Source organism: Neovison vison, chromosome 1 (genome assembly GCF_020171115.1).
Source record: "Neovison vison isolate M4711 chromosome 1, ASM_NN_V1, whole genome shotgun sequence".
Taxonomy (NCBI): Eukaryota; Metazoa; Chordata; class Mammalia; order Carnivora; family Mustelidae; genus Neogale; species Neogale vison.
The window spans coordinates 45,589,375-45,615,282 of record NC_058091.1 but is presented as its reverse complement, the minus strand read 5'-3'; the positions used below and the strand labels follow the sequence as shown (position 1 = coordinate 45,615,282).

At 38.8% G+C, this 25,908-nt stretch overlaps 1 protein-coding gene across 2 annotated transcripts in view; it reads left to right on the top strand.

Moving 5' to 3' along the window:
• The window catches only part of LOC122904922 (cytochrome b5 reductase 4), a 92,120-nt gene extending 68,967 nt beyond the window's left edge, over positions 1-23,153 (top strand). For both annotated transcript variants that reach the window (XM_044246270.1, XM_044246262.1), the window contains 6 exons: positions 2,232-2,372; positions 3,809-3,961; positions 6,695-6,845; positions 7,156-7,242; positions 17,420-17,584; positions 22,532-23,153. In XM_044246270.1, coding sequence (XP_044102205.1) covers positions 2,232-2,372; positions 3,809-3,961; positions 6,695-6,845; positions 7,156-7,242; positions 17,420-17,584; positions 22,532-22,586 — 752 coding nt within the window. In that variant the 3' untranslated portion in view covers positions 22,587-23,153. The remainder of the gene's footprint in view (positions 1-2,231; positions 2,373-3,808; positions 3,962-6,694; positions 6,846-7,155; positions 7,243-17,419; positions 17,585-22,531) is intronic.
• Positions 23,154-25,908: the final 2,755 nt, after the last annotated feature.

Genomic DNA, 25,908 nt, shown 5'->3' with positions numbered 1-25,908 from the left:
TGGCGGGGAGGGTTTCTGGTGCCCCTCCTCCTCTGTGCTCTCTTGGAAGGAGGACCTTTGGCCCAGCACCCATCTTGGGAGGCTGATTTTGAGGATCAGGGAGTTGGAGTCCTAGCAGAAAGCCATTCTTCACAAGAACCCAAACATGCACAAGGTCTCATGGAGGTGACCCTGGATGTCGACACCACCAACCTCTACTACCTCATCGTTTCTGAGGACCTGAGGAGTGTCCGCTGTGGGTATTCCAGACAGAACCGGAGGGCCAGAGCCGAGAGGTTCTACTATGCCCTCTGCATCCTGGGTTCCCCTCTGGCCACCACTACTGGGAGATGGACATGGGGACGAGCAAGAAATGGGACATTGGTGTTTGCAGAGACTCCGCTGACTGACAAGGGCCCATTCTGCTATCTGCAGAACTTGGCTTCTGGATGGTGGGCTTGAGAAAAGGAGATCTCTTCCAAGCCAGCACCAGGCCTGTGACTGTTCTCTCGGTGAGCCCCCACTTACAATGACTAGGGATTTTCTTGGACATGATTCTTGGCACTGTTTCTTTTTATTATGTGAGCGATGGAGCCCATATTTTCACCTTCACTGGAATTCCTGCTGTGGGGCCACTGCATCTGCTTTTTGCTCGCAGGAGCCCCACCATGGATGGTCAAGGCTTCCTGAGAATCTGTCCTGTGAGGAATCCAGCCATTGCCAGCTGTCCAGTGGGCTCGGATGCAGAACAAAGTTTCTAGAGAATTCCTGTGTGCTCACAGCCGGAGCTAGGACCCTTCCTGCTTGTTAGGTGGACGGTACAGAGGATAGACAAGAAACGTAGAGCAGTTGGCTAATCATGAGCACTAATCAGATAAGGGGGAGGTGCCTTTCAAACATGAAGTATCATGTAGTCGTTCTCGTTGGGACTTTCCATGTTTCTTTTCCAATGGGTTCTGGTTTTTCAGATCAATTTCCAAATGTGTCTATTTTCTACAATATTAACTTAGTGTTAATGGAGGTTAGAAACTAAATAAAAACATGGATGTGGCAAAAAAAAAAAGAAAAGAAAAGAAATACATTATCAGAGTTAATCCCTTTCCATCTCTATAAATGCTGTTTTATAAGAGGGGAAATAATAAAACAAACCAATATTATCAGCATAGTCTCTGGCATGCTCTTTAGGTCTACAGGAGTTCTGTAAGTGAAACTATTAATGCTTTCAGAATTTCTATAACAAGTTCTTCTAACCTAAATGGTATTATTTTGCTCTGTGTAAAAATAGTATATATTTCCTGCGCTTGGGATATTAATTTCAAGTATTTTCAGTATTTATAGAAACACTTTGTTCCTTTTTGTTTATATGTATATTAGTAGCACAGATCGGGAATTTACATTTTTCACTTAATTTTCCAGGTAGGGGTGTCTGTGTGGCTCAGTCCATGGGGCGTCAGCTCGGGTCATGATCTCAGGGTCTTGGGGTCGAGCCCCACATCGGGCTCCCTGCTCAGTGGGGAGTCTGCTTTTTCCTCTCCCTCTCTGTCTGTGTGCTCTTCCTCTCTCAAATTAATAAAATCTTTTAAAAAATTAGTTTTTCAGGTAAGGAGAATGTACACCCTTAAACATAAAAGTTCATTTTTTAATTTTAATCATTTCTTGACAGTTAAAATGTTCTATAATTCATACACAAACATAGAGAAATAGACTGTTTATTTTTCCTGGATTTATCAAAGAAGTATTTCTAAATTTAATAATCTTAATATTGTTAAATGTTAAATACTTCAATTTCAAGAGCACTCTGTAAGAAACGACTTTAGAATGTAAGTTTGTTGATTATCAAATATTTTTTTACATATGTAATATATTTATGTAACTGTGAACATGAGGCTTAAAAGATGAAATTATGTAAAAAGTGAATTTATGAAGAAATAAGTTAGGTTTTAATTTCTTAGAATGTAATGCTTATAATATGCTGTAATTAGACATGAGGAAATAAGACTCAGTAGAGTTTATTTTTCAACCTACTGAAGTATTGACAGGTTTTAGAAAATAGATATCTCAGGAAATAAAATGAAATTCCAACTGTAAGATTTTCAGACTCCTGATGAATTTTCAAAGTACATAGGCATTTTAGTGAAATTCAGGCTTGCAAAAGCATAGAAGCTGAATCTGTCTGGGCTGTCACTTAGTGGGTCTAGTGTTACTTCTTACTTAATTTATTCATCAATAAGAGAAAATGAATCACTTTCTAGGTTTGTACTATAGAAAGTGCCAGTTAATTTCCAAGGAAGGTGTTACTCATGATACGAAGCTCTTCTGCTTGATGCTACCACCAAGTGCTCATCTCCAGGTGCCAATTGGGCAACATGTTTACCTCAAGCTGACTATTACAGGTAAGGTAAATAGAGGCTTTGGGGAAACATTTTCTTTATTGATAAGCAGTTCCAAATCAGTACTAATCTTTTAGGAGATAACCACTTAGGTTATTAGTATGTGTTTCTGGCAGCTGATTGAGTGATAGCCCAATTCTAGATTTGTAAATGCAACATTCCAATGTGTTGGAGCCATAGCCACACCATGCAATGTGGAGAACAAAGACACTGCTGCTAGTCAGGGAGAGAGGGTTCCATCAGCACTGGGATATATTCCTCACAGAACCCTCAAGGGAAGAGGTGAGGCAGTGCCCAGTGGTCCTGTGGGGGGAAACTACTAGAAACACATGCCAGTATCTCTTAGTAAACCATGTCTGCTTGGGTCACTTATGGAGTTGAATCTGTGAAATTCAAAATGAGTGGATGATTATCAATGATTTCCTTGCACATGCCCTTGCGATAAGAAGCTCTGTAAAGATTTCACTGGGAAAATTTCCCCTCATTTTCATCCTGAAGTTACCTCATGTACTTGTTTTTAAATGCGCTTAACCAAGTCGAACGTTTTCTTGGCCTTTTGGAGCTGCAGAAGTTCACATTCTCACATCAGTCTCAGTCAGTCTAGCTGACTTGGTCGGTACACCATATTACCATGGTGCTAGGACATTCCTCCTGTCATCATCACCAGTACCAGGGTGTCATTCCATAGCTGGTATGCTCCCCAGCACAGTTACTGTCGGTGGATTAGAATTTACACATAGATTAATTCTATATATGTCAAGGAGTCATATAAAAAAATGGTCTTTTCAATGTGTGGTGACTCCTCTTTGTATGGAATTTGGCTAGCTAAAATATAACATGAATTCTTACTAAAATTACCCTTTTTTTTAACATTATATTCTTAGAGGTAGTTGTATTAATATATTTTTCCTTCAGTTGCCAAAGTAACATATCGTGTATTAAAATATTAAAACAATTCAAAATATATAAAGCAAAAAGTGAAATTATTCCCTTTCTCAACCCAAATGATCACTGTGGCCATCAGTAACCATTATTAAAATTTGGTGCATGATTAAAGTTATTATGTGAGTGCTTTCTTACATCTCTGTGTAAACTTTTGATGCCTTTTTATTCATAGCCTGTTACAAAGTTTATATCCTGATAGAACAGATGGTTGTCTAAGTCTATTACCATAAACCCCTATCATCTTATACCCTGCTTAATAAATATACAGTGTTTATATGATGGGTAAAGTATTGATTTGTGTAAATCATTTTAGCGTGCTTAGGCTGAAATACACATTTCACACACACACACACATATATATATAATATATATAGAATTACATATACATTAGATTAAGTATGTACTGATAGCATCATAAAATCAGTTATGTTTCATCTTTATTCAGAGCTTTTGAGATTTTTAGAATTGAATTTCTTTGTCATAACTTTTTCTAGGTACTGAAATTGTGAAGCCATATACACCTGTATCTGATTTCTTACTCTCAGAGTTCAAGGAACCAGTTCTTCTCAACAATAAATACATCTACTTTTTGATCAAAATCTATCCTGATGGACTCTTCACACCAGAGCTTGATCATCTTCAGATTGGTTAGTATTCTTTTTTAAACCTCATTTGTGTTCTAGATTGGATCACGTGTTACATTGTCCTCTAGTTACCTCCATGTGGGAGTCCATGAAATAGTGAAACACAACATGTCTATGACCAAAGTCATGTTCTCTTTGTCCCACCCAACCTATTCTTATTCCCACATTCTTCAGCATAACTGGGTCATCCTTAGCCCAGTCTGCAGGCTTGAGTCATCCTTGACTTCCATTTTCTCCCTCCCAGTCCAGTCCACCACTAAGTTCTAAGGAGTCCACCTCACAGTGACTTTTTACTCTCTCTTTTCTATCCCTTCTGCCACCCTCTCAGATCAACACTTCATCATTTCTCTCATGACCTATAACTGTTCTCTCTCAGTTGCCTTTAATGGTATCTTTCTCTTTCTGTTGGTCTGCCTTTCCCAACTGCCCTGAGGATAGATTTAATCAGGTTGCTCTCCAGCTTTGAAGCTTCTCACAGGTGTTCACTACTTGACTGATGAAGTCCTCTGCACATCATGATCTCTCAGCACAGACTTTCATGATCTGTCCAGCTTCATCTCTTGCCATAACTACTCATATGAATGTTACTCAGAGTTCCACAAGTTCATTGTCCTCATTCATAGATACATGCAGGTGCCTCACATGGGATGCCCATCACCCCTTCCTCTACCTGTTGGGTAGCCTTTTCTTTAAAGACCCAAACAAAATATCACATCCTTTATGAAGCCTCCTTTCTCCTGAACCCCTCAGTAACTAACACTGTGTTCATAGCTCTAGGATAAGAAAAAATAACATTCCTTCTTTACAGAACTTTGGATTTGAGGGTAAAGATTGTCTTAACTTGTCTTTGTAGTTCCTATACCTAGCATGGCAATTGGCACATAATAGACTCTGAATAAATGTACTTTGAAAGAACTAATAAAAAAGACTGTCATGAAATCTAGTAAGATTTCAAGACCCCCTGTTCCTTTTTCTGCATCTGCAACTTTTCACTGCCTTTTGTTTAATAGTAAAAGTGCTCTTCTTGTTTCTAACACAACATTACCAGTAACATCGAGGTACCAGTTAAGTAGCTCACTAAAATTTGGAAATAAAGAAAATCTGTTGTGTTGTGAAAGTTAAGCCAGTCTTTAGATAGTGGGTGTGATTAGTCCTCTTTGATTACATAAGTCAAATGTGAGTCTAAAGAATCTTGGAATGCCTGCAAATCTAGTGAAAGTGACTCTCCTCTTGTGGTAGATAGACACATGACTGTAACACGGCCTGTGGAAAGTGAACCCGTGTTATTATATCCTAATTATAGAGACTGTGTAAACAGAGCAGGGTGGAGAATTAGCGTAGAGTGTGGAAAGGGAAAGCCCAAAGAACAAGATCAGTGGTTTTTTCAGCTTCATCCAGGGGAGCTAGACATAGCACAAATACTTGTGCCACTTAGAGGGTAGTGATCACTCACGAAGCCTCATCACGGCCTAAATGAGCTCCTCTATGAAATTATCCACTTCTTTGTTTCTATTCCATTTCACCAAGCAACCCTTTAATGATGATTTTGGCCCCTCAAATGCCCTGCTCCTGGGAATGAGATGCCCTGGTTGGGGTGTGTAGGGTTCGGGTCGCTGGGTGCAGAGAGCCTTCCATAAATCAGTCACTGTTCTGGCAGGTTTACTTTAATATCTTGTGAACTTGATTAAAATCGGGCCCCTTGCCTGAGTCTAATCAGTCTTCTGACATTGGGAGGACTGGTGTGCTCATAGAAGTTCTCAAGCTAGCATCATTCTTTGAGGCATCTTTAGTAAAAAACCGACTGACCTTTTCCTGAAGATATTCTAATACGGTCCTTTTAAACTAGAACAGGGAGCTTCTGTTCCTTTATAATACTTAATTCATCAGTTACTGCAGGATTCTTACTATCCTGCTATGGACAAGAAGGAAGATTTATGACCATTGAGGGCAGGGAGAGAAAAGTATTTGAAATTTTTAAAATGTTTTTAAAATGTTTTGCTTAATTTTTTTTTTTATTTTTAAAATTACATTGGAAATTTCTGAAATGTCCTAAAGGCAGTTCTCTTATATGAGTGGTATATAGTGATTATATCAAATTCACTGCAAATAATTATTCTTGAATATTCTTATTCTAGATTGTGAAGTAGCATGCTCTAAGTATGGGTCTTTGGTCTTTGTTTTTATAGGCATTAAATTCAGAAGAGTTTTTCTAATCAATAGGTCTTTTCAAAGATTTGATGGAGGTGAAGTTAGCACGTTTACTGAAGTATGACTATAGAATACATTTCTATTTCAATTTTCTCTCCTAGTTTTATTGCTCTGGCTAAGAATCAATATGAAAATAGTTGAGTATATACTCCATTTGTAGTGTACAAGGCAGGTATACTTGGACTTTGCTTTTGAGGTGCTTATAGTTTAGTTTAGCAATCAATTTTATGCTGATAAATTATATTTAAATGCTTGTCAGTAGTTTGTAAATTAGATACTCCAGATGGTTTGGGAAAATAATGATGGGAAATGAGCATTATTAGTTTGGTTAGAATGATATAATCCAAGTATACTTGGGGACATTAATGAGTATTCTCAAAACTCCTTACATATTTTAAAGGACTTAAGATTAATAGTCTGAAAGTTATGCTTTCACACTTTTACTCATCAGTGTTCAAAATGCAACTAGCTTAACTTCAGTTTCCCTGATTTTTTTTTTTCTGATTTAGTTTATATTTCATTGTTTAGGAGATTCTGTTTCTTTAAGCAATCCTGAGGGCAATTTTAAAACATCCCAGTTCCAAGAATTAGAAGACCTCTTTTTATTGGCAGCTGGAACAGGCTTCACACCAATGGTTAAAATACTGAATTATGCTTTGACTAACATACCCAGTCTCAGGTATGTACTTTTATCTTTTTAATTACTATCCTTTGTGAGGCTGTTAGATTAGTATAAGGTCTTCTAAATTAATTACTCAGTGGACCTTAATGGATATATGCTCATTCCCTAATTTATCATTTCTTACCCTATGTCCTCCAGCCCTAGCTGTTTTACTAACTTGATTCTTTTATTTTGGATACTTTTGGTTACCTAATTGGCATTAAAGAAAACATTTCATGCCACTTTATGTTAAGACTTTTCCATTCATGCGTATCTTAAATGTAATCGAAATAGTTCTTTTTGAGTTGTTGTTGTTTTTTCTTTTAAGGAAAGTGAAGCTGATGTTCTTCAATAAAACAGAGGATGATATAATTTGGAGAAGCCAGTTGGAGAAATTAGCATTTAAAGATAAAAGGTATTAAACTGGTGTTAGCTCTGCATTTCAATGTTCAAAAATGTGTAGTCAGTCTAGGCCTTCACTCCTTTGATTGGAGTTTTTAATTGGCCAGGAAGCTTCTTCAAAAACAAAATAAGCTAAGCAATAATTCTCTCAATGTAAGTAATGTTAATACCCTTCCTCCAAAGAAGTATTGTTCAATAAGATTAACATGACATCATATATGTATCAATAAAATATATACTGGGCTTTACATTGTGTAACTTATACTGAGTTGGGTTTCATCGAAAATGACGTAGTGTACCCAACTCGATATTTCAAGATGTTCTTGTTATAGTGGGCACAAATCAAATAAATGTGATGAGATGGACCAAGCAAAAATAAGTATTTTTCTTTAGTACAAAATTTCTTAGAGCATTTAATATGCTAATGTCCACTGTGACTTTTCAAGATGGGGGGCTTTTTTATATACAGTGTTAAGATTTTCTTCATTTTTGTCTATTTACATTAATGCTTATTAATGACTGTGGTCCTCAGTACACACCTTGGGAAATGCTGGGATAGGCAATAGAGAAAAGTCTGAGTCAGACCAAACTGTGGTAAAACGAGAGAACATGAAAATCTGTTTCATTGAAAAAAAGCCCTAGCACTGTCAGCTGAAATAAGATTTTTGAAACAGGCATATCCCCAAGTCCTCTAAACAGATTTAAAAGTGGTAGGAAATTTTAAAGGAATTTTTTAGAAGAGTGGCTTGGACTAGGTGTCATACTTTCTAAAGCATTTCTGAAGCTATTTGTAAGAAATTCAGTCCTTTGAAAGGACTTCACACAAAATATCTGAAGTAAATATGTTGAGGATCATGCAGTACAGATAAAATTCTAGGCCCTTTTGAAAGTTAGAGTTAAAGATGTCAGAAACTCAGCTATTCTGGGGCTCCATTTCTCATTGAATACTTTCTGAGTGTCCTATCTAAGGGAAGCCTTGGCCTCCTCTTGCTTTTCCTCCTTCTGTCCTCCATCGTTCTCTCTTCATAAGTAACATTCACAAATTAAGGATGACTTGAACTTACTTATCCTTAAGTATTTAGTCTTCTTACAAACTTACACCATAAACCTAAGAATATTAACTATGATTCAGGTAGCTATATGGCAGTTTAGATCATGGTTTAAAGAAATACCAGTTCCTGGGTTCACAAGTGTCTTTTTCACTGTTTTCAAAGTGGAAAATTAGAAGAGTATGTATCAAAAAGCCTAAAGCCCTAATTTTGAGTTTTCATTCTACCCTTCAGTGGTTTGGAACTTATTCAAAAATTACTTAGCTCTTTGAGCCTGTCTCTTCAAAATAAAATAATGACATATTTCCTACTTACTTCATAAGGCTATAATGCAAGGACTAGAGAAGATTGTGTAAGTGCCTTGAAAACTGGGAAGCCCTACCTCAGATATGTGGATTTGGGTTTCGAAGAACTCTACCTACATGTGTTTCGTTTCTGTATTAACTGTTCGAGCTCCAGTTTTCCTAACTAAATAACTTAAACAGCATACATAGCTAGGCTTTTTTTTTTTTTTTACTTTAGGGGTTTTTTTAAAGTATTTCTGACAGTATTTTAACAAAGCTATTTTTTAAGATAGTTCCCTTGTACAAGAAGATCCATTTACCAGTATTTGAATGAATAGACATTGTCCTTTTAGTCTTTCAGTAGGAGTTAAACTTGATTTAAGAAGTATTTGGTCTAAAGAAATCTGTTGACAGCCTCTAAATATAGTGTTTTTCCTTTCATTCTGTTTTGTTTTGGTGTACATGATCAGAATTTGGGTTGGTGGATTGCATAGGCTGAAGTGTTGAGGATGAGGAAAGGCCCCACTTTTGTTTTCTCACATCTGGGTGACTGGACTGATAGCACTCACCAGGCTTGTCCTCCTCTCCACCTTGCAGAGAAAAGCGCTAGTGTTCTGACTTCTGGCCTGCCTTTACCCTTCCTCTTCTGCTCCTTCTCCTTCTCTTCTTGCTCTCCGCTCTTGCTTCTGTGCTCTCACTCTCTCTCTGCTCACTTACCTTCTCCTTCTTCCTAGAGACGCAGCTGTCCTTGCTTGAGGCACTGACCTCTAGCGTTGTATGATTTATGATCCCTGGAGACATAAAGGCTGTGCTTGTATAGATGGCTGTGGAATGTCTCTCTGCAATGTTACCATATTCTGAGGCTTTATAAGAAAGCTAACCTTAAAAGCTTATTGATGGGTTTTGTAGCAATGTTGATTGTTAAGTCCCATACAAAAAAGGAAAGCAAAAGTTTAGATTTGATATAAAGTTATTATAGTTACTCACATCTGTGTTTCTGTTAGCATTTAAGGCCTCAGTTTTCCATTTGTAGAATAGGAATATCAATACCTACATCATAGAATTGTTTGGGTATGGAGGTCAGTGAGGTACTGTATATGTAGATGCCTCACCCAGAATTAGCATATGTGTAGCATTCATTCATTCATTAAATACATGGGAGCTTCTACCATGTGCCTGCATACAGGGACACAACAGTGAACAACATACTGTGTTGGCTTATTTTCACATGCAATCCAGGGGATATATCTCTTCATTGACCCACATTGCTAAACTTCACAGAATTGCAGAACACAAGTATATCATAAATACTTTTTTTGGATATTTCTATTTCAATCAAGTTCCATTAAGTGTAGAATTTGAACAGAAAATAGCTTACTTGAATTTTAGCCAAATATGTTATTACACTTGACTCTTAACTCCAGTGGTTAAGACTCCATTCAAAAAACTTTCAGATCTGGGGTGCCTGGGTGGCTCAGTGGGTTGAAGCCTCTGCCTTTGGCTTGGGTCATGATCCCAGGGTCCTGAGATTGAGCCCCGCATTGGGCTCTCTGCTCAGTTGGGAGCCTGCCCCCCCCCGCCTCTCTGCCTATTTGTGATCTCTGTCAAGTAAATAAATAAAATCTTTAAAAAAAAATTTTTTCAAATCTAGCAAAATCTCACACATTTTTTTTTCTAGAGAAAACAGAAAGCAAATATGTATGGTAGTGGATGTAGCTAATTACTTTGTAAACTGGAATGCAAATTGAACTTCATTTATCTTTCTCTTGACTACTGAACAGTGTTATGCATGAGGTCCCATCCCAGCAGAATGCCCTAGCTCTGTGAGTTCTCAGCTTTTGCAGAATGATCTTTGAGGGTTAGGATAGCTTGACAAGGAGATTGACTTCTGGGCAACATTTTGTAATATAGAAATATAACAAGTGTTTTCCTTCACTTTCAGAGCAGTCATTTTTGGAGAAAATAACCTTCTTTTAGTTAAGCGCTCTTTCTCTTTCTGACACACAAACACGTGTGCACAGACACACACTCATCTTTTTTTTTTTTTTAAGATTTTTATTTATTTATTTTGAGAGAGAGAGAGAGAGACAAAATGAGAGAGAGCACGAGAGGGGAGGTCAGAGGGCGAAGCAGACTCCCCATGGAGCGGGGAGCCCAATGTGGGACTTGATCCCAGGACTCTGGGACCATGACCTGAGCCGAAAGCAGTTGCTTAACCAACTGAGCCACCCAGGTGCCCCCACACTCATCTTTTTGTTTTGTATTTTTTTAAATAATGTAGTCATACTGACTGTATGTTTTATAACTACATTTTCTACTTAAGTATTATGCCTATTCTGTGCATTAGACTACTTTAAAGCAGTGGTTTTCCATCTGGAGTAATTTTTGTCTGCCACCATAACTTCAGAGGGCATTTATGTCTGAGAACATTTTTATCATCACCACTGAGGACATCTAGTTGGTAGAGGCCAGGAAGGCGGCTAACTTCCTACAACACACAGGACAGACTCTCATTGCAATGAAATACCCATCCCCAAAGGCCAGAAGTGCCAGTTGGGAAAACCTGCACTATACCATGATTTTTCATAACTACATTGTATTTGATCATGTAAGCACACCATGATTTACTTAACCAATCCCCTGCTGTTTTGATTAGAAGTTGTTCTGTACCTCTCTATAAAGGATAAAAATTCATCAGAAGAATCAACAGGTCAAAGAATACCAAGGCTATTGATATATTTTGGCAAATAAGCTCTAGAAAGATAAAATACCCAGCACAGAATATTGCACCCCACACACTCAATATGTTAGTGTCTTTATTTTCCCTTTAGAAAGGATGAGATTAATGTTTAGGGCATATGGGAAAGAGAAAAGGAAAGGGATTCCAAGCAGCAAAGGAATGGGGGCACAAAGGACGGTGGTGTGTACCCCGTTACAGGCACCAGTGGATCATGTGCCTCACTTCACATGTCTGTGAAAAGCATTCTTAATGTTGGGAAAAGATACAGAGTGAGTAAGAGGACCTAGTGGTGGAGAAGTCCCGAAGGTCAGTAGTAACAGTAAAGACCGTACTTTGAGAGGTACAAATCCTATGTTACAAAGGTTATAGAGTGATTCTGTTTTTGTGAGGGTGGGGATGGCAAAACTTCAATGGAAGAAGGGGCTTTGGAGCTGAGCTTTGGGAAGCAATTACATTTCTGTGAACAGGAGAAGAAATTTGGGTGATAGGATTTTAGGAGCAAAAAACCATAAGGGCCAGTATGTTGAGTGATTTCGCATTTAGCAAAAGAGCCCGGTCCAGTTTTGTTGAACTATATACATTGCATAATGGAGAACAATGTGAAATAACTCTGTGCAAAAATAAAACCATTAATTAGATCTATTTAGAAGGAATCTTAGTGGTGATCACCTCAAATCCTCTCCTTTTGCAGCCAAAGAAACAGGGTAGGTTAAAATCAGGGAGTGGAAGACCTTGAGTGTAATTCATATATTAAGTAAGTGTGTACAAAGTGGGCATGGGAAGTTCTGGCCACATGGGAAAGAAGCTTGTCTCCCTTTATTACCCACAGGCTCTGTAGATAATGACTGGCTCTGTTTCTGTACTCTGGTATCTGCCTTAGGACTTGCAGTGTTTCAGTCCAGTTGATCTAGCAAAAGCCGATGATTTGAGAGTCAAAAGTAAATGGAAATGTGCCCGAACCCCTTTCTTTTTCTCCAGCCTATGATGTGTTCAGATATGAGGACCCCTAATCTGGACCCTTAAGCACTCTGTTCCTCCCAGATGGTCCTCAAATGGTGTGTTTCTTAGAATGTGTTTTTTGGAATGTTCATGTGTTCCCCGCTAAAGGGCTCTGTGAATAAATAAATTTGAGAAAGAATATATACCATATTACCTCCTTGAAGTTTTGCTGAGAAATTAGCAATGCAAGGTTTTGAGAAATTCTGAAGAAATCTATTTAAGTTTTCTTAACCCAGTAGTCCCAAACTCATTTGATAGGTTAGCCTTTTCTCATGAATTACCATTCATCATCAGGAAGCACACAGTATTTCATCAGATTCATTTTGAGAAGTATTTGCATAATGTATATATTTTATCAAATTTTAATCCCTTGCTATTTATTTTGTGAGTTATTTTCCTGTGTGCAAATAACAAGTCTTCTTGCTGTTTCTGGTATTTTTTATTAAGTTTTTAATTTTGATTCCAGTATAATTAACATGTTCTGTTAGTTTTAGGTATAGAGTATAGTGATTCAGTGATTCTGTACATTACCCAGTGCTCATCATGATAAGTACACTCTTTACTCCTCATCGCCTTTTTCACCAATCCCCCACCCACCTGCCCTCTGGTAACCACCTGTTTGTTCTCTGTAGTTAAGTGTCGGCTTCTTGGTTTGTTTCACTCTCTCTTCTTTTTTCCTTTGCTCATTTGTTTTGTTTCTTAAATTCCATGTATGAGTGAAATTATATGGTATTATTTAGCCACACAAAATAAGTGAAATCTTGCCATTTGCAACAACATGGATGGAGCTAGAGAGTATAATAGTAAGGGGAATAGAGAAAATGAGAAAGACAGATACCATATGATCTAGTATTTTTCTTTTAGGCCCTGGATACCCTAAAATACTATTCTCTGGGCAGTTACCAATCACAGAAGCTTCAAAAGCACAAAGTTGTAAGATGGGATCAGGGTTTTTAGGAGAACTAATAGCAATGATGTGTCAGATAGATTTGGGCTGAGGGTATTAGGGCAGTATTTTATTTTACTTTTTCATTTTTTTAAAGATCTTACTTATTTATTTGATAGAGAGAGACACACAGCGAGAGAGGGAACAGAAGCAGCAGAAGTGGGAGAGGGAGAAGCAGGCCTCCCACCGAGCAGGGAGCCCGATGCGAGGCTCGATCCCAGGACTCTGAGGATCATGACCCGAGCCAAAGGCAGAGGCTTAAGACTGAGCCACCCAGGCACCTTTAGGGCAGTATTTTAGATAAGAGGTCTAAGGGCTTCAGTGAAGTTGTGGTAGTAAACATGGAAGGGTAGGGGACGCATGTAAGAACTGTGAAAGAGGTAGGTTTCAGAAGCTGACTGCCTGGAGGAGGGACTTGGTTGTTGGATGACTGCAGGCTCTGCACAGGATTTAGACTGAATGAATACATTTGTATGTCAAGATATTTCATCTCAGATCATTATCCATCTACTCTAAAAGAATTTTTTTCACAAGCTTATTTACTGCCATTGACATTTAGAACACACAGGCATTTTCTAGGAGCAGGTCTCTTCTCTCTTCATTCTCTTTTTACGTTGCTTTGCACTTTATAGATGATCTAAATTTATTGTCAGGTAACGTTTTCAAGAGTTCTAGACCTTTCCTGCATTTTGAAATCGTAGGGCAGGAAGGAATTTTGGAACTTTTATTCTTATGCCTCAAGACTGTAATTGTTTCAGGTGGCAATTTGGCCTTCTTCCAGAATAAACCAGAAGAGAGGATTCCATAGTAACCATCTGTGTCTTGATAGGTTAAAAAGGAGTCTCTCTTTTAAGTGTTCTTGAGTCTTAACTTGATATGACTCCTACTCCAGTGTAAGCTCTTCTAGTCCTATGAAGGGGATAAGCAAGATAGCAGCCTTTTACAATATCCCTAAAAATTGCATCCATGTGACCGTTCACTGTTTTCATTGAGTGCCCAAAAGTTACAGTCAAGGGACCATTGTGTGAATAAATATGAAATGTATGAGAAGTTTACACCATTTATGTAAAGATCTCAGTTATTTACCACCCTCCAGTGGATACCTGCAGAAAGTATGTCAATGATAGGCTGTTATTTTTTTTTTTAAACATCTCAGTAAAAGAAAATTGTGAGGTAAAAGAAAATTGTGAGGTTTTTTTTCAGATGAGAGGGACACCGCTATTGATTTATATGTCTTCACAGTTTTGTTCCAGTGACAGACTTGTTGGAAATAGAGCTAGAGGAGACACTTTTTTATCTTTAATTTAGCAAGGCAGTTGCTATCTTTTATCCAGTTGTCTATGTGTAATTGGGAATGTCTTAAGATAGTAGTTCAGCAGCTGTTTTGGGTCTCCTTTGATAATCTGATGAAGGATTATGTCTTCCCAGAAAAATGCACTTACGAGTTCATGTACATTTTTTAATGTGATTTCATAGATGCCAACACATGACTTTGTTCTTCTAAGTACAGTTTTTAGGGGTGCCTGGTTGGCTCATTTGGTTAAGTGTCTGCCTTGGGCTCAGGTCCATGATCCCAGGGTCCTGGGCTAGAGCCCTCATCGGGCTCCCTGCTGAGCCAGGAGCCTGCTTCTCCCTCTCCTTTTGCCCCCTGCTTGTGCTTTGTCTCTCCTCTGTCAAATAAATAAATAAAATATTTTTAAAAAATAAGCACAGTTTCAGGGGCACCTGGGTGGCTCAGTGGGTTAAAGCCTCTGCCTTCGGCTCAGGTCATGATCCCAAGGTCCTGGGATCAAGCCCCACATGGGGCTCTCTGCTTGGCAGGGAGCCTGCTTCCTCCTCTCTCTCTGCCTGTCTCTCTGCCTACTTGTGATCTCTCTCTCTGTCAAATAAATAAATAAAATATTTTAAAAAAAAGTACAGTTTTTATTTTTGACCAATATGGCTGCTTTGTAAATACATTTCTTTATTCATTCATCAGGCATTTTGCACTCTTTCCTAGATCCAATATTAAATAAGGCAGGCAAGCATTCCTGCCTTCATGGAGCAGTAAACAAATACAACATTCTAGAATTATCTAAAACTATCTTAATTTTACATGCTAACAAGGAAAAAATTGGTTAGTAAAAGGAAGTCTTTGGGAAGCTTTTTTTTTTAAGATTTTATTTATTTATTTGACAAAGAGAGATCACAAGCAGGCAGAGAGGCAGGCAGAGAGAGAGGAGGAAGCAGGCTCCCTTCTGAGCAGAGAGCCTGATGCGGGGCTCGATCCCAGGACCCTGAGATCATGACCCAAGCCAAAGGCAGAGGCCCAACCCACTGAGCCACCCAGGTGGCCCTTGGGAAGCTCTTTTGTACAGAGTAGATTAGAGTGCTGCTGAAACTACCTGGGAGCCTCAGAGGTTAAAAAAAAAAATAAAAGGTAATTCTGTAGGGTTCTTAAATATAAAATCAGAATGCTAGAATAAGGATCATAGAGTTCTCCCACCTTGTCCTACACATGGGCAAATAAGACCTAGAGGCTGGGGTCTGGGTGAGAGCTAGGACTGGTTTTCTCACCCCTGGCAGGCACTCTGAGTTGGTCTGTCGTGCTTCATGCCAGTCTGTTTTGGGGACTCAGCGGCAGCAGAGCAATGTGAGGGAGAGCAGCACCAGATCCCTCTTGTTTCTCTTGTGATGCTTGGCTCCCCTGACCCCCTCGCAAGGGAAACTTTTTTCTGCTTTTTCTTAAGATTGACATTAATGGATGATTTCATTTCTGCTGGTCTTGAGAAAATATCTCAGTTATTCAGTGGAAATGGTAGAAAATCATTTGATCTGATGCTACTAAAAGTGGGAAGAATTAATTGGCATTTGCTACTTTGGAGAGCAGGTACAACATAAAATGTTTAATTTACTGTGATTCTTTACCAGTAGTTCACTCAACAGATTACAGAACTATGGGGGGAAATGGTCTGTAGTTACATGGTGAGACTTAGCTTGATGTTCTTCTTTCTGACTTTAATTCTGTACATTTCCTTTTTCCTGTATCATTTCTTAGTGTTTGAGCACCTCCTGGGTGTTAGCCATTAGGGGCACATTGACAGCCAAAGCATTCTTCTCATGGAGCTCATGATCTAATGGGGAAGGTGGACTTCATGGACTTGTCATCTTGATGACCACATATTTACAAGCTGAAGAAAAGGGAAAGGGAGACATGTCTCCACCACAAAGGACTGATGGGCTGCAATGCTTCCCCCTGTGGAAATGATGCTTGAGCTAAGAACTGAAGAGTGGGGCATGGTAGGAGCATTGGCGGAAAGAAAGAGGATGGGAAGCATGTGAAGACAGAATCAGATAGACACACGGTTAGGAGCGAGGACTTGGCGAGGGTGTGCCTATGAGTGGTGAGGCAGGAAAAGTTATCCAGGATAAATCCCTGGCTTTGGCAACCAAGTTCAATGGCACCACTCATAAGGATAACATCAGGAGTGTGGTAGGGAGGTCATAAGTTGAGGTTGAAGCGATTGAGACAGCAATAGTAAGAAGTCAAATAGGCCCTTGAGTCTGGAATTCATTGGAGAGGTTCAGGTCGTTAATTGCACGTGCACTTATGTGTTAAAATGCACATGTCATTGGTAATTGCCCTGTACTATGATTTATACAAGCAGATTATTTTTTTAATTTTTTAATTTTTTAATAAAGATAATGTATTATTAGCCCCAGTGGTACAGGTCTGTGAATCACCAGGTTTACACACTTCACAGCACTCACCATAGCACATACCTTCCCAATGTCCATAACCTAACCACCCTCTACCTACCCCACTCCCCCCAACCCCCCTCAGTTTGTTTTGTGACATTAAGAGTCTCTTATGGTTATACAAGCAGATTATTAATAGAAACGTGGAGTTCTCTGAGACCCCTTGGAAGTCTTTTTCTAGTGAATCCTGTAAATAACGCCAGACTACTCTTCTTATCCATAGTGAAAGCTAATCCTCAGTAAATATGCATTTGCCTGTATGTTTTTGTTAAGTCTTTGCTTCCAGTGTATTCTAGTGCTTTTCTCGAAGTGTATCACTCTTCTTGCATTAAGTTGTTCTCAAGGGGGAAAAAGAAAACATTTTCATGAACTTGAAACATGCTAATAATATGTTTAAAATAATAGATTTTTTAAAAAATGTTTCTTTCCTCTAGATTTGATGTTGAATTTGTTCTCTCAGCACCTACTTCTGAATGGAATGGCAAGCGGGGACACATTTCACCAGCTCTTCTTTCTGAATTTTTGAAAAGAAGTTTAGACAAATCCAAAGTCCTCATATGCATTTGTGGACCAACACCATTCACAGAACAAGGAATAAGGTGAGTAGTACTGTGGTAGGGAAAAGAATACCCAACACTCGGGGTGCCTGGGTAGGTCAGTGGGTTAAAGCCTCTGCCTTCAGCTCAGGTAATGCTCCCAGAGTGCTGGGATCAAGCCCGGCATCGGGCTCTCTCCTCAGCGGGGAGCTTGCTTCTCTCTCTCTGTCTCTGCCTGCCTCTCTGCCTACTTGTGATCTCTGTCCGTCAAATAAACAAAAAAATCTAAAAAAAAAGAAAAAGAATACCCAAAACTCTGAAATGCATATCATTTATAAAAAGCAATTGACTTAGCTCTCTGTTCTTCCCATTCATACACAGCGGCACTGCAATGTCTGTTACAGCCTAAGAAAATAGTAAAGTTTTTAACCTTCATGCAGGGGGGAGATTGGAGCCCAGGTTTATGCGTGGAGTTAGATGGGAGTGAAGATCTCTGCTAATGACAGGCAGTATGGATACATACTCGTGAGTTTGGTGCCACAGTCTTAGGTGGGACATAGGATTCGACCTCTTCTTACACCACAGCTTCAGAACATAGAGCGATTAGTAAGCATTGTTCATCTCATTATAGCTTTTGGCTTTTTTTCATTCTCTGCAACTAGGCAAAATCTAGTAAATTACAGTGACTGAAAGCCAGATAGCAAGACAGGAGAGACTAGAACATAAATAAGCAAAGACCAAGAGTCGAGTCTGCATAATGAAACATCAGTGGTGGTGTTCATCTTGTTTGAAATTCACCTTGCCCTGATTTAAATCTAAAATAACACTTTAAAATAATTCATTAAATGTAGCTACTATTGGGTGTCTAGGTGATTTTATTTTATTTTATTTTTTTAAAAGATTTTATTTATTTATTTGAGAGAGAGACAGTGAGAAGAGAGCATGAGCAAGGAGAAGGTCAGAGGGAGAAGCAGACTCCCCGTGGAGATGGGAGCCCGATGCGGGACTCAATCCCGGAACTCCAGGATCATGACCTGAGCCGAAAGCAGTTGTCCAACCAACTGAGCCAGCCAGGCATCCCAGTCTAGGTGATTTTAAAATATGACTGCCTTAAATGCCTGGTTTTTCCTTGTTTTGAAATATGGCTACACCTAACATTTTCTGGATAGTTTCCTCTCTTGCTATCTTATTTTTAATTTTAATTAAGAAAAAGATTAACCTCAATAAATAAAGACATTGAGAACTGTTTCTTTTCATGTTGCATTTTAAAAAAGTATTTTAATTAAATTTAAGTGTGTTTGTGGATTTTAATACCTTCAGAAAAATGTTCTTTAAGCACTATCAACTTAAATTTTTTAAAATATTATAAACTTTTAAAATCTTTTAGAGTTAAAACTATTAAAATTATAGTGAAAACTATATGATTTGAAGTAAAATAATTTTCCAGAAGAAAAAGGTTAAGAGATACATTCTTCAACTTTATTGGCACTGCTATTTTAGATGTATCTTAAGACTTACTATATAGATTGTAGCATAATAATCCTTTTACCTGATGGGAATCATAAACTCTTCAGCATTGAAAGAGACTGTCTTTAAGACCACTTCGTGCAATTAACTGACTGAGGAAGAATCCCTTGTCCAGCCTCCTAAATAAGTGGGTTGTTTTCTCCCCTGAATGATGGGCTATTTGCAGGCTCTTCCCTCTCATTCTTGTGCCGTGTGTGCAAGGCTTAGCCCACTACCTTGCACACCGGAGCCTCGGTGGGTATGGAATTAAATAGAAGGTAGCCAAGATCCTCATATACCTACATTTTTAAAATTGACTATAATTCTCCAGTTTTAGTTTCTCAACTTTACCTCTGAGCTAATCTTTCTGTGCTGCCCCAGCTGGCTTGCCTAGGATTGCTCGGGGCTGTCACTGATCGTCATCTATGGGTCCCTGCTTTTGCTCACCTTTGAGCATGCTGCATGGAGTTGCTTGAGAGCTGTGGCCTGATTCACATTCGTACAGGCACATCTCGTTTCATTGCTCCTCTTCACTTGATTGTGCTTCGCAGATACTGCCTTTTTTTTTTTTTTTTTTTAACATATTGAAGGTTGGTGACAACCCTGCAGTGAGCAAGTCTGTCAGTGCTATTTTCCCAGCAGCATTTGCTCACTTTGTGTCTCTGTTTTGGTAATTCTCATAATATTTCACGCTTCTTCATTATTATTATGTGTGTTACAATGATCTGTGATCAGTGATTACAGCTTGCCGAGAGCTCGGATGATGACTAGCAGTTTTTAGCAGGAGAGAATTTTTTAAATTAAAGCATGTACATTGTTTTTTTTGACAGTGCTACTGCACACTTACTAGACTGTAGTGCAAAGATAACTTTGATATGCATTGGAAAACAAAAATTCATTTGCCTTGCCATTTTAGCACTATTTGCTTTATTGCAGTCATGTGGAACCGAGTCCAAAGTATCTCTGAAGATTGCCTGTACCTGCAATTCATAGCACCTGCCCTTGTGGCATCTCGTTTAGGTCTCTCATTTCTTTGACTTCCTCGCCTTAACCATCTTAATGGATGCAGCGTATCTCTTACCTGGAAGTTACTTGGGTCTCTTATTCTACCATAGTTTTTGCTGTCCTGAAAAATGACTCTGAGGCCCCCTCCCAGAGGCCCTCCAAAGTTAATCTCATGTCTGCTACGTATGTGTAACCATATCAAACATACTCTCCATGTTGGTGAAAATTTGTTAAATTTGTATGATGTGATAACAGAGAAAGACTCAGAAATGGATCTTACTGTAATATAGATAAAGAGCAAGATAACTACTTGCTCAGTTAATGTGCTTTCATCTACACAGTACCCACTTATAGAGTACATAGATAAATAAAACCATCTCTGCTTTCGAGGTCCACACTGTCTAGTGGTAGAAACAGATACACACACTGATAACTAAAATAGGACTCAGAATATCATAAACACTCTTACAAGAGGTAAAAACAAAATGTTCTGAAAATTCAGGAAGAGGCAATTTACTTTTACCTAGGGGTATGTATTGGAGAGAGAGGAGGAAGACCCATTCTTTGAGTGATGGCCAAAATGTCACCGGTCAGAGGAGGTGGAGAAGGGTATGGTAGGCAGAGGAACAAGCAGACACACTGAGGAGTCAGATATTCCAAAGACAAGACTGGCATGGCCAGTATGAAGCCACTAGCCAGTGAGGGACAGCGAGCATGGCTGGAAGGGTTGGATGAGTTCAGCCAGCAAGAGGCTTGACTGTTGTACCCCATTGGTCCTATGGCTCCTGTGCCAGACTATTACTTTGTCTGAATATGTGTGTATGTCTAGAAGCTGCTAACTTGAATCTGAATCCCAACTCTACCACTTATAGTGATCTGGAAATCACTAAGTGGGTGTTCTAGAGCCAATTCAGCCTTTCCAAGCTAGTACACTCATCTGTGCAAGGGAATAAATAATAATACTTAGGCATATGAAATGATTAGCATAGGACTACATACAGTGATTAATAAATAAATGTTTTTATTTTCAGCAACATTTTTTTCTTTTTTATAACATACAGTGTTATGTTAGTTTCATGCATACATGATAATGATTCAGTATTTCTGTAGATTACTCAGTGTTCATCACAATAAGTGGGCTCTTGAGCCTTTTATCTATGTCATTCATCCCCACTGGCAACCCCTGGTTTGTTTTCTGTATTCGAGAGTCTTTTTTTTTTCTTTTTTGGTCTTTTTTGTTTGTTTGTTCATTTTTTGTTTCTTAAACTCCACATGAGTGAAACCCTATGGTCGTTGTCTTTCTCTGTTTCCAGCAGCATTTTAAAGAGCTACTTCTAAGATTTCAGTCTCTATTTTTATGTTTTACAAGTTGAATTATAATATACTTGAGCAGTATTTCTGCTTTTCTTGTTCAATTTGGGAGAATGAAGATAGAATGCCAAGGGGATCAGCTCCTTACTTTGAAAACTGGTGAATAAAGGGGGAAAATATGCATTATTTGCCTTTTCTGTATGAGCTCTCCTACTGAGTAATTACGTAATAAATTTGCAGAAGTTTGTTTTTCTCTGTAGAATTCCTTAGGTGATAAATGAAGAAAGAATTGTAGTATGTGTCACCAACTTCTGTCCCTAATGAATTAATGGATGTGTATGTAGATCACCAATGGTTGTTAGCATCCAAAAAGAGAGGCAGTCAGGTATTATGTGCCTTCTGATGGAAAAACACCACCTATGATGTAGTCTTATCAAAAAAGAATTGAACCTGTATTTAATCAAGCCTCTGGATCAGGGTATTAAATTGTGGGAAATAACAGGACTTAGGAACATATTTTTTTAAGTTTTTAAAAAATTGTTACTTATTTATTCATTTGACACAGAGAGAGAGAGAGAGAGAACACAAGTAAGCAGAGCGGCAGGCAGGGCGGGGGGTAAGCAGACTCCCCGCCCAGCAGAGAGCCCGATGCGGGGCTCAATCCCAGGACCCCGAGATCATGACCCGAGCCAAAGGCAGAGGCTTAACCCACTGAGCTACCCAGGTACCCCAGAACATATATTTTGAAAAGAGGGCATCAGAACATATTATTAAAGTACACCACAAAAATTAGGCAAAATGAAGACTCTGGGAGGCTCGCCACATAAAAACCTGGTTTTGTCAACAAAGAAATTGCAGAGCAGAGAGAGAGAAGGGATATTGTAGTTCAAAAGGTACCTAAAAGACGTCAGCCAGTCACAATGAGTAGACTTAAATTGGCATTAAACAAACTTAAAAATTATGGCACTTATTAGATAATCAAAAATTTGAACACTGACTAGATATTTGGAGATATTGAAAAATAATAGTTAATTTTTTAGAAGTGTTAATTGTAGTTTTTTTTCCTAGAAAATACATACTAAGCAGGGAAAATGAAAAAAAAATACTATGGTTAAGATGATAAACTTTGATCTTACTTATTTTTAAACATTTTCCCAAAGAAACATGTACTCTGTATTTGTTTTTCAGGTTGCTGCATGAGCTGAACTTTTCCAAAGATGAGATCCATAGTTTTACAGCATAATGAAAAGCTGTCATTGTCCTTTATTCAGCTGTTTTTGTCTAAATTTGTGATTACTTAGGATTTTTTAAGAGCACATTTTTGTACATACTAAAAGGTCAACTAAAATCCAGGTTTCAGTTTCTTCAATGAAATCAAATGTTCCTTCCGTATAGATGACTTGTTGACTTTATTTTGTACCATAACTTATTTTACTACTGATCTCTGACCTGGAATCAATCATGGCAACAAGTCCATACAGGAGTCTTTTGTGATGAGTCACAAACTTCCTTACCATTTAAAGTGTATCACTGTTTTACAGTAAGCTCTTGTGTTTTATGACATGATAAAGTAAATGATCATTTTGATCATGTTTCTATGCCGTAAAATGTCTTCTTAGCAATACAGATTAAATTTTACATTGCACTGTTAACTCAGGAAATGATCATTTATGTCCTTGTAATACTATTAAAACTTGGAATGTTACAACTTATCAAATGATCCAAACATGTGTGTGTGTGTGTGTGTGTGTGTGTGTGTGTGTGTCTCATTGATACAGAGTAGAATAAAAGTATACTTAGTACTTTTTAATTCTTGTGGTGGAAATGTGTTTGAATGCAGCAATATCCAGTCTGTGTCTAAGGGGCCTTTAAAAGGCAACGATAGAAGATTCTGGAGACACCTCACATACACAGTTTTGACCTAGATGTGTCAGAGAGTGGAAGAGAATCTTAACAACTCTTTTGATTCTTAGCCAAAATTAGAGGTGTCAGGAAAGATCATGAAAGTGGCATCTGGTCCCATGACCTAAAATAATCATTTGGAGCTTGGGGATGGGTTAAATTGTAATTCTCTCTGAGCCCATCCAGAGGCACACTGTGTCCTAAATGCTGCCTTCCCTGGCTGGCTGCTTCCTGCACACCTGGCAGTTCAGCAGGGAGCCCTTCGGTGCTCTGGTGTGTAGGCAATTCATTCTCTTCCCCGCCCCATGCTACCTGCAGCCTCCAAGTACCTTCCCAGACTGGGATTTAGCAAAGGACATCCAGAAAAGTCACTGTGAGCTTTTCATGAGGAAACCATTGAATGCATAAGTGGCTGCTACAGGAACTGAGATTTTTTCCCTCTTACTCAGTACAGTGGCCCGGTTTTCCCAGAAAGGGGACGGTGGGAGGTGTCTCCAATTTCCCTGAAAATGTTACAAATAGCTACATCTTCACTGAATGAGGTACTCCCCAGGAACACAATATTAATATTGCCGAAATGACAAACCCCCGGCTGCACGTGTTCTGGTGGCTGGAGGACCCATCTCCCTGGCCTCCTGCTCCTGCAGCCCATTCTGCCTGCCTCCGCCATTCCCTGAGCCTGGCGGGACCCAGTTGTCCTGGCTGCCAGCACTCTCTGCTGGTTAACAGAACATTCTATAGCTTCTGCCTGCCTGCCACCTCCTGTTTCTCCTCAGAGAGATTGTAAACTCTCTGGGCACAACCCTTCTGTAGTTTATTAGTGAATATATCAGTCATTTCCACCCCAGCCAAAATTTTTCTCATCTTTTATAAACGTTTTTCTCTTCAATCCTCTTCTAATCACATCAAGCTCACAAAATCCTTTATTATTCTCTATATGTATCTCTTCCTCATTCCTCTTCTTACTGTATTTTAAAAATTTTTTTAAATTTTTAATAAACATATAATGTATTATTAGCCCCAGGGGTACAGGTCAGTGAATCGCCAGGTTTACACACTTAACAGCACTCACCATAGCACATACCTTCCCTAAAGTCCATAACCTCACCACCCTCTTCCTACCTCCCTCCCCCTGGCCACCCTGTTTGTTTTGTGACATTAAGAGTTTCTTATGTTTTGTCTCCCTCCTGATCCCATCTTGTTTCATTTATTCTTTTCCTACCCTCCAAACCCCCCACGTTGCATCTCCACTTCCTCATATCAGGGAGATCATATGATAGTTGTCTTTCTCCGATTGACTTATTTTGCTAAGCATAATACCCTCTAGTTCCATCTACGTTGTCGCAAATAGCAAGATTTCATTTCTTCTGATGGCTGCATAGTATTCCATTGTATATGTATACCACACTCCATCATATATTCATCTGTTGATGGACATCTAGGTTCTTTCCATAGTTTGGCTATTGTGGACATTGCTGCTATAGACATTCGGGTGCGCGTGTCCCTTCAGATCACTATGTTTGTATCTTTATAGGGTAAATACCCAGTAGTGCAATTGCTGGGTCATAAGGTAGCTCTATTTTCAACTTTTTGAGGAACCTGCATGCTGTTTTCCAGAGTGGTTGCACCAGCTTGCATTCCCACCAACAGTGTAGGAGGGTTCCCCTTTCTCCGCATCCTCGCCAGCATCTGTCATTTTCTGACTTGTTAAGTTTAGCCATTCTGACTAGTGTGAGGTGGTATCTCATTGTGGTTTTGATTTGTGTTTCCCTGATGCCAAGTGATGTGGAGCACTTTTTCATGTGTCTGCTGGCCATCTGGATGTCTTCTTTGCAGAAATGTCTGTTCATGTCTTCTGCCCATTTCTTGATTGGATTATTTGTTCTTTGGGTGTTGAGTTTGATAAGCTCTTTATAGATTTTGGATACTAGCCCTTTATCTGATATGTTGTTTACAAATATCTTCTCCCATTCTGTCAGTTGTCTTTTGGTTTTGTTAACTGTTTCCTTTGCTGTGCAAAAGTTTTTGATCTTGATGAAATCCATAGTTCATTTTTGCTCTTGCTTCCCTTACCTTTGGCGATGTTCCTAGGAAGAAGTTGCTGTGGTTGAGGTCAAAGAGGTTGCTGCCTGTGTTCTCCTCAAGGATTTTGATGGATTCCTTTCTCACATTGAAGTCCTTCATCAATTTTAAGTCTATTTTCATGTGTGGTGTAAGGAAATGGTCCAAGTTCATTTTTCTGCATGTGGCCATCCAATTTTCCCAACACCATTTATTGAAGAGGCTGTCTTTTTTCCATTGGACATTCTTTCCTGCTTTGTAGAAGATTAGTTGACAATAGAGTTAAGGGTCTATTTTGGGGCTCTCTATTCAGTTGCATTGATCTATGTATCTGTTTTTGTGCCAGTACCATGCTGTCTTGATGATGACAGCTTTGCAATAGAGCTTAAAGTCCGGAATTGTGATGCCACCAACTTTGGCTTTCTTTTTCAATATTCCTGTGGCTATTTGAGGTCTTTTCTGGTTCCATATAAATTTTAGGGTTATTTGTTCCATTTCTTTGAAAAAAATGGATAGGATTTTGATAGAGATTGCATTAAATGTGTAAATTGCATAGACATTTTCACAATATTTGTTCTTCCAATCCATGAGCATGGAATATT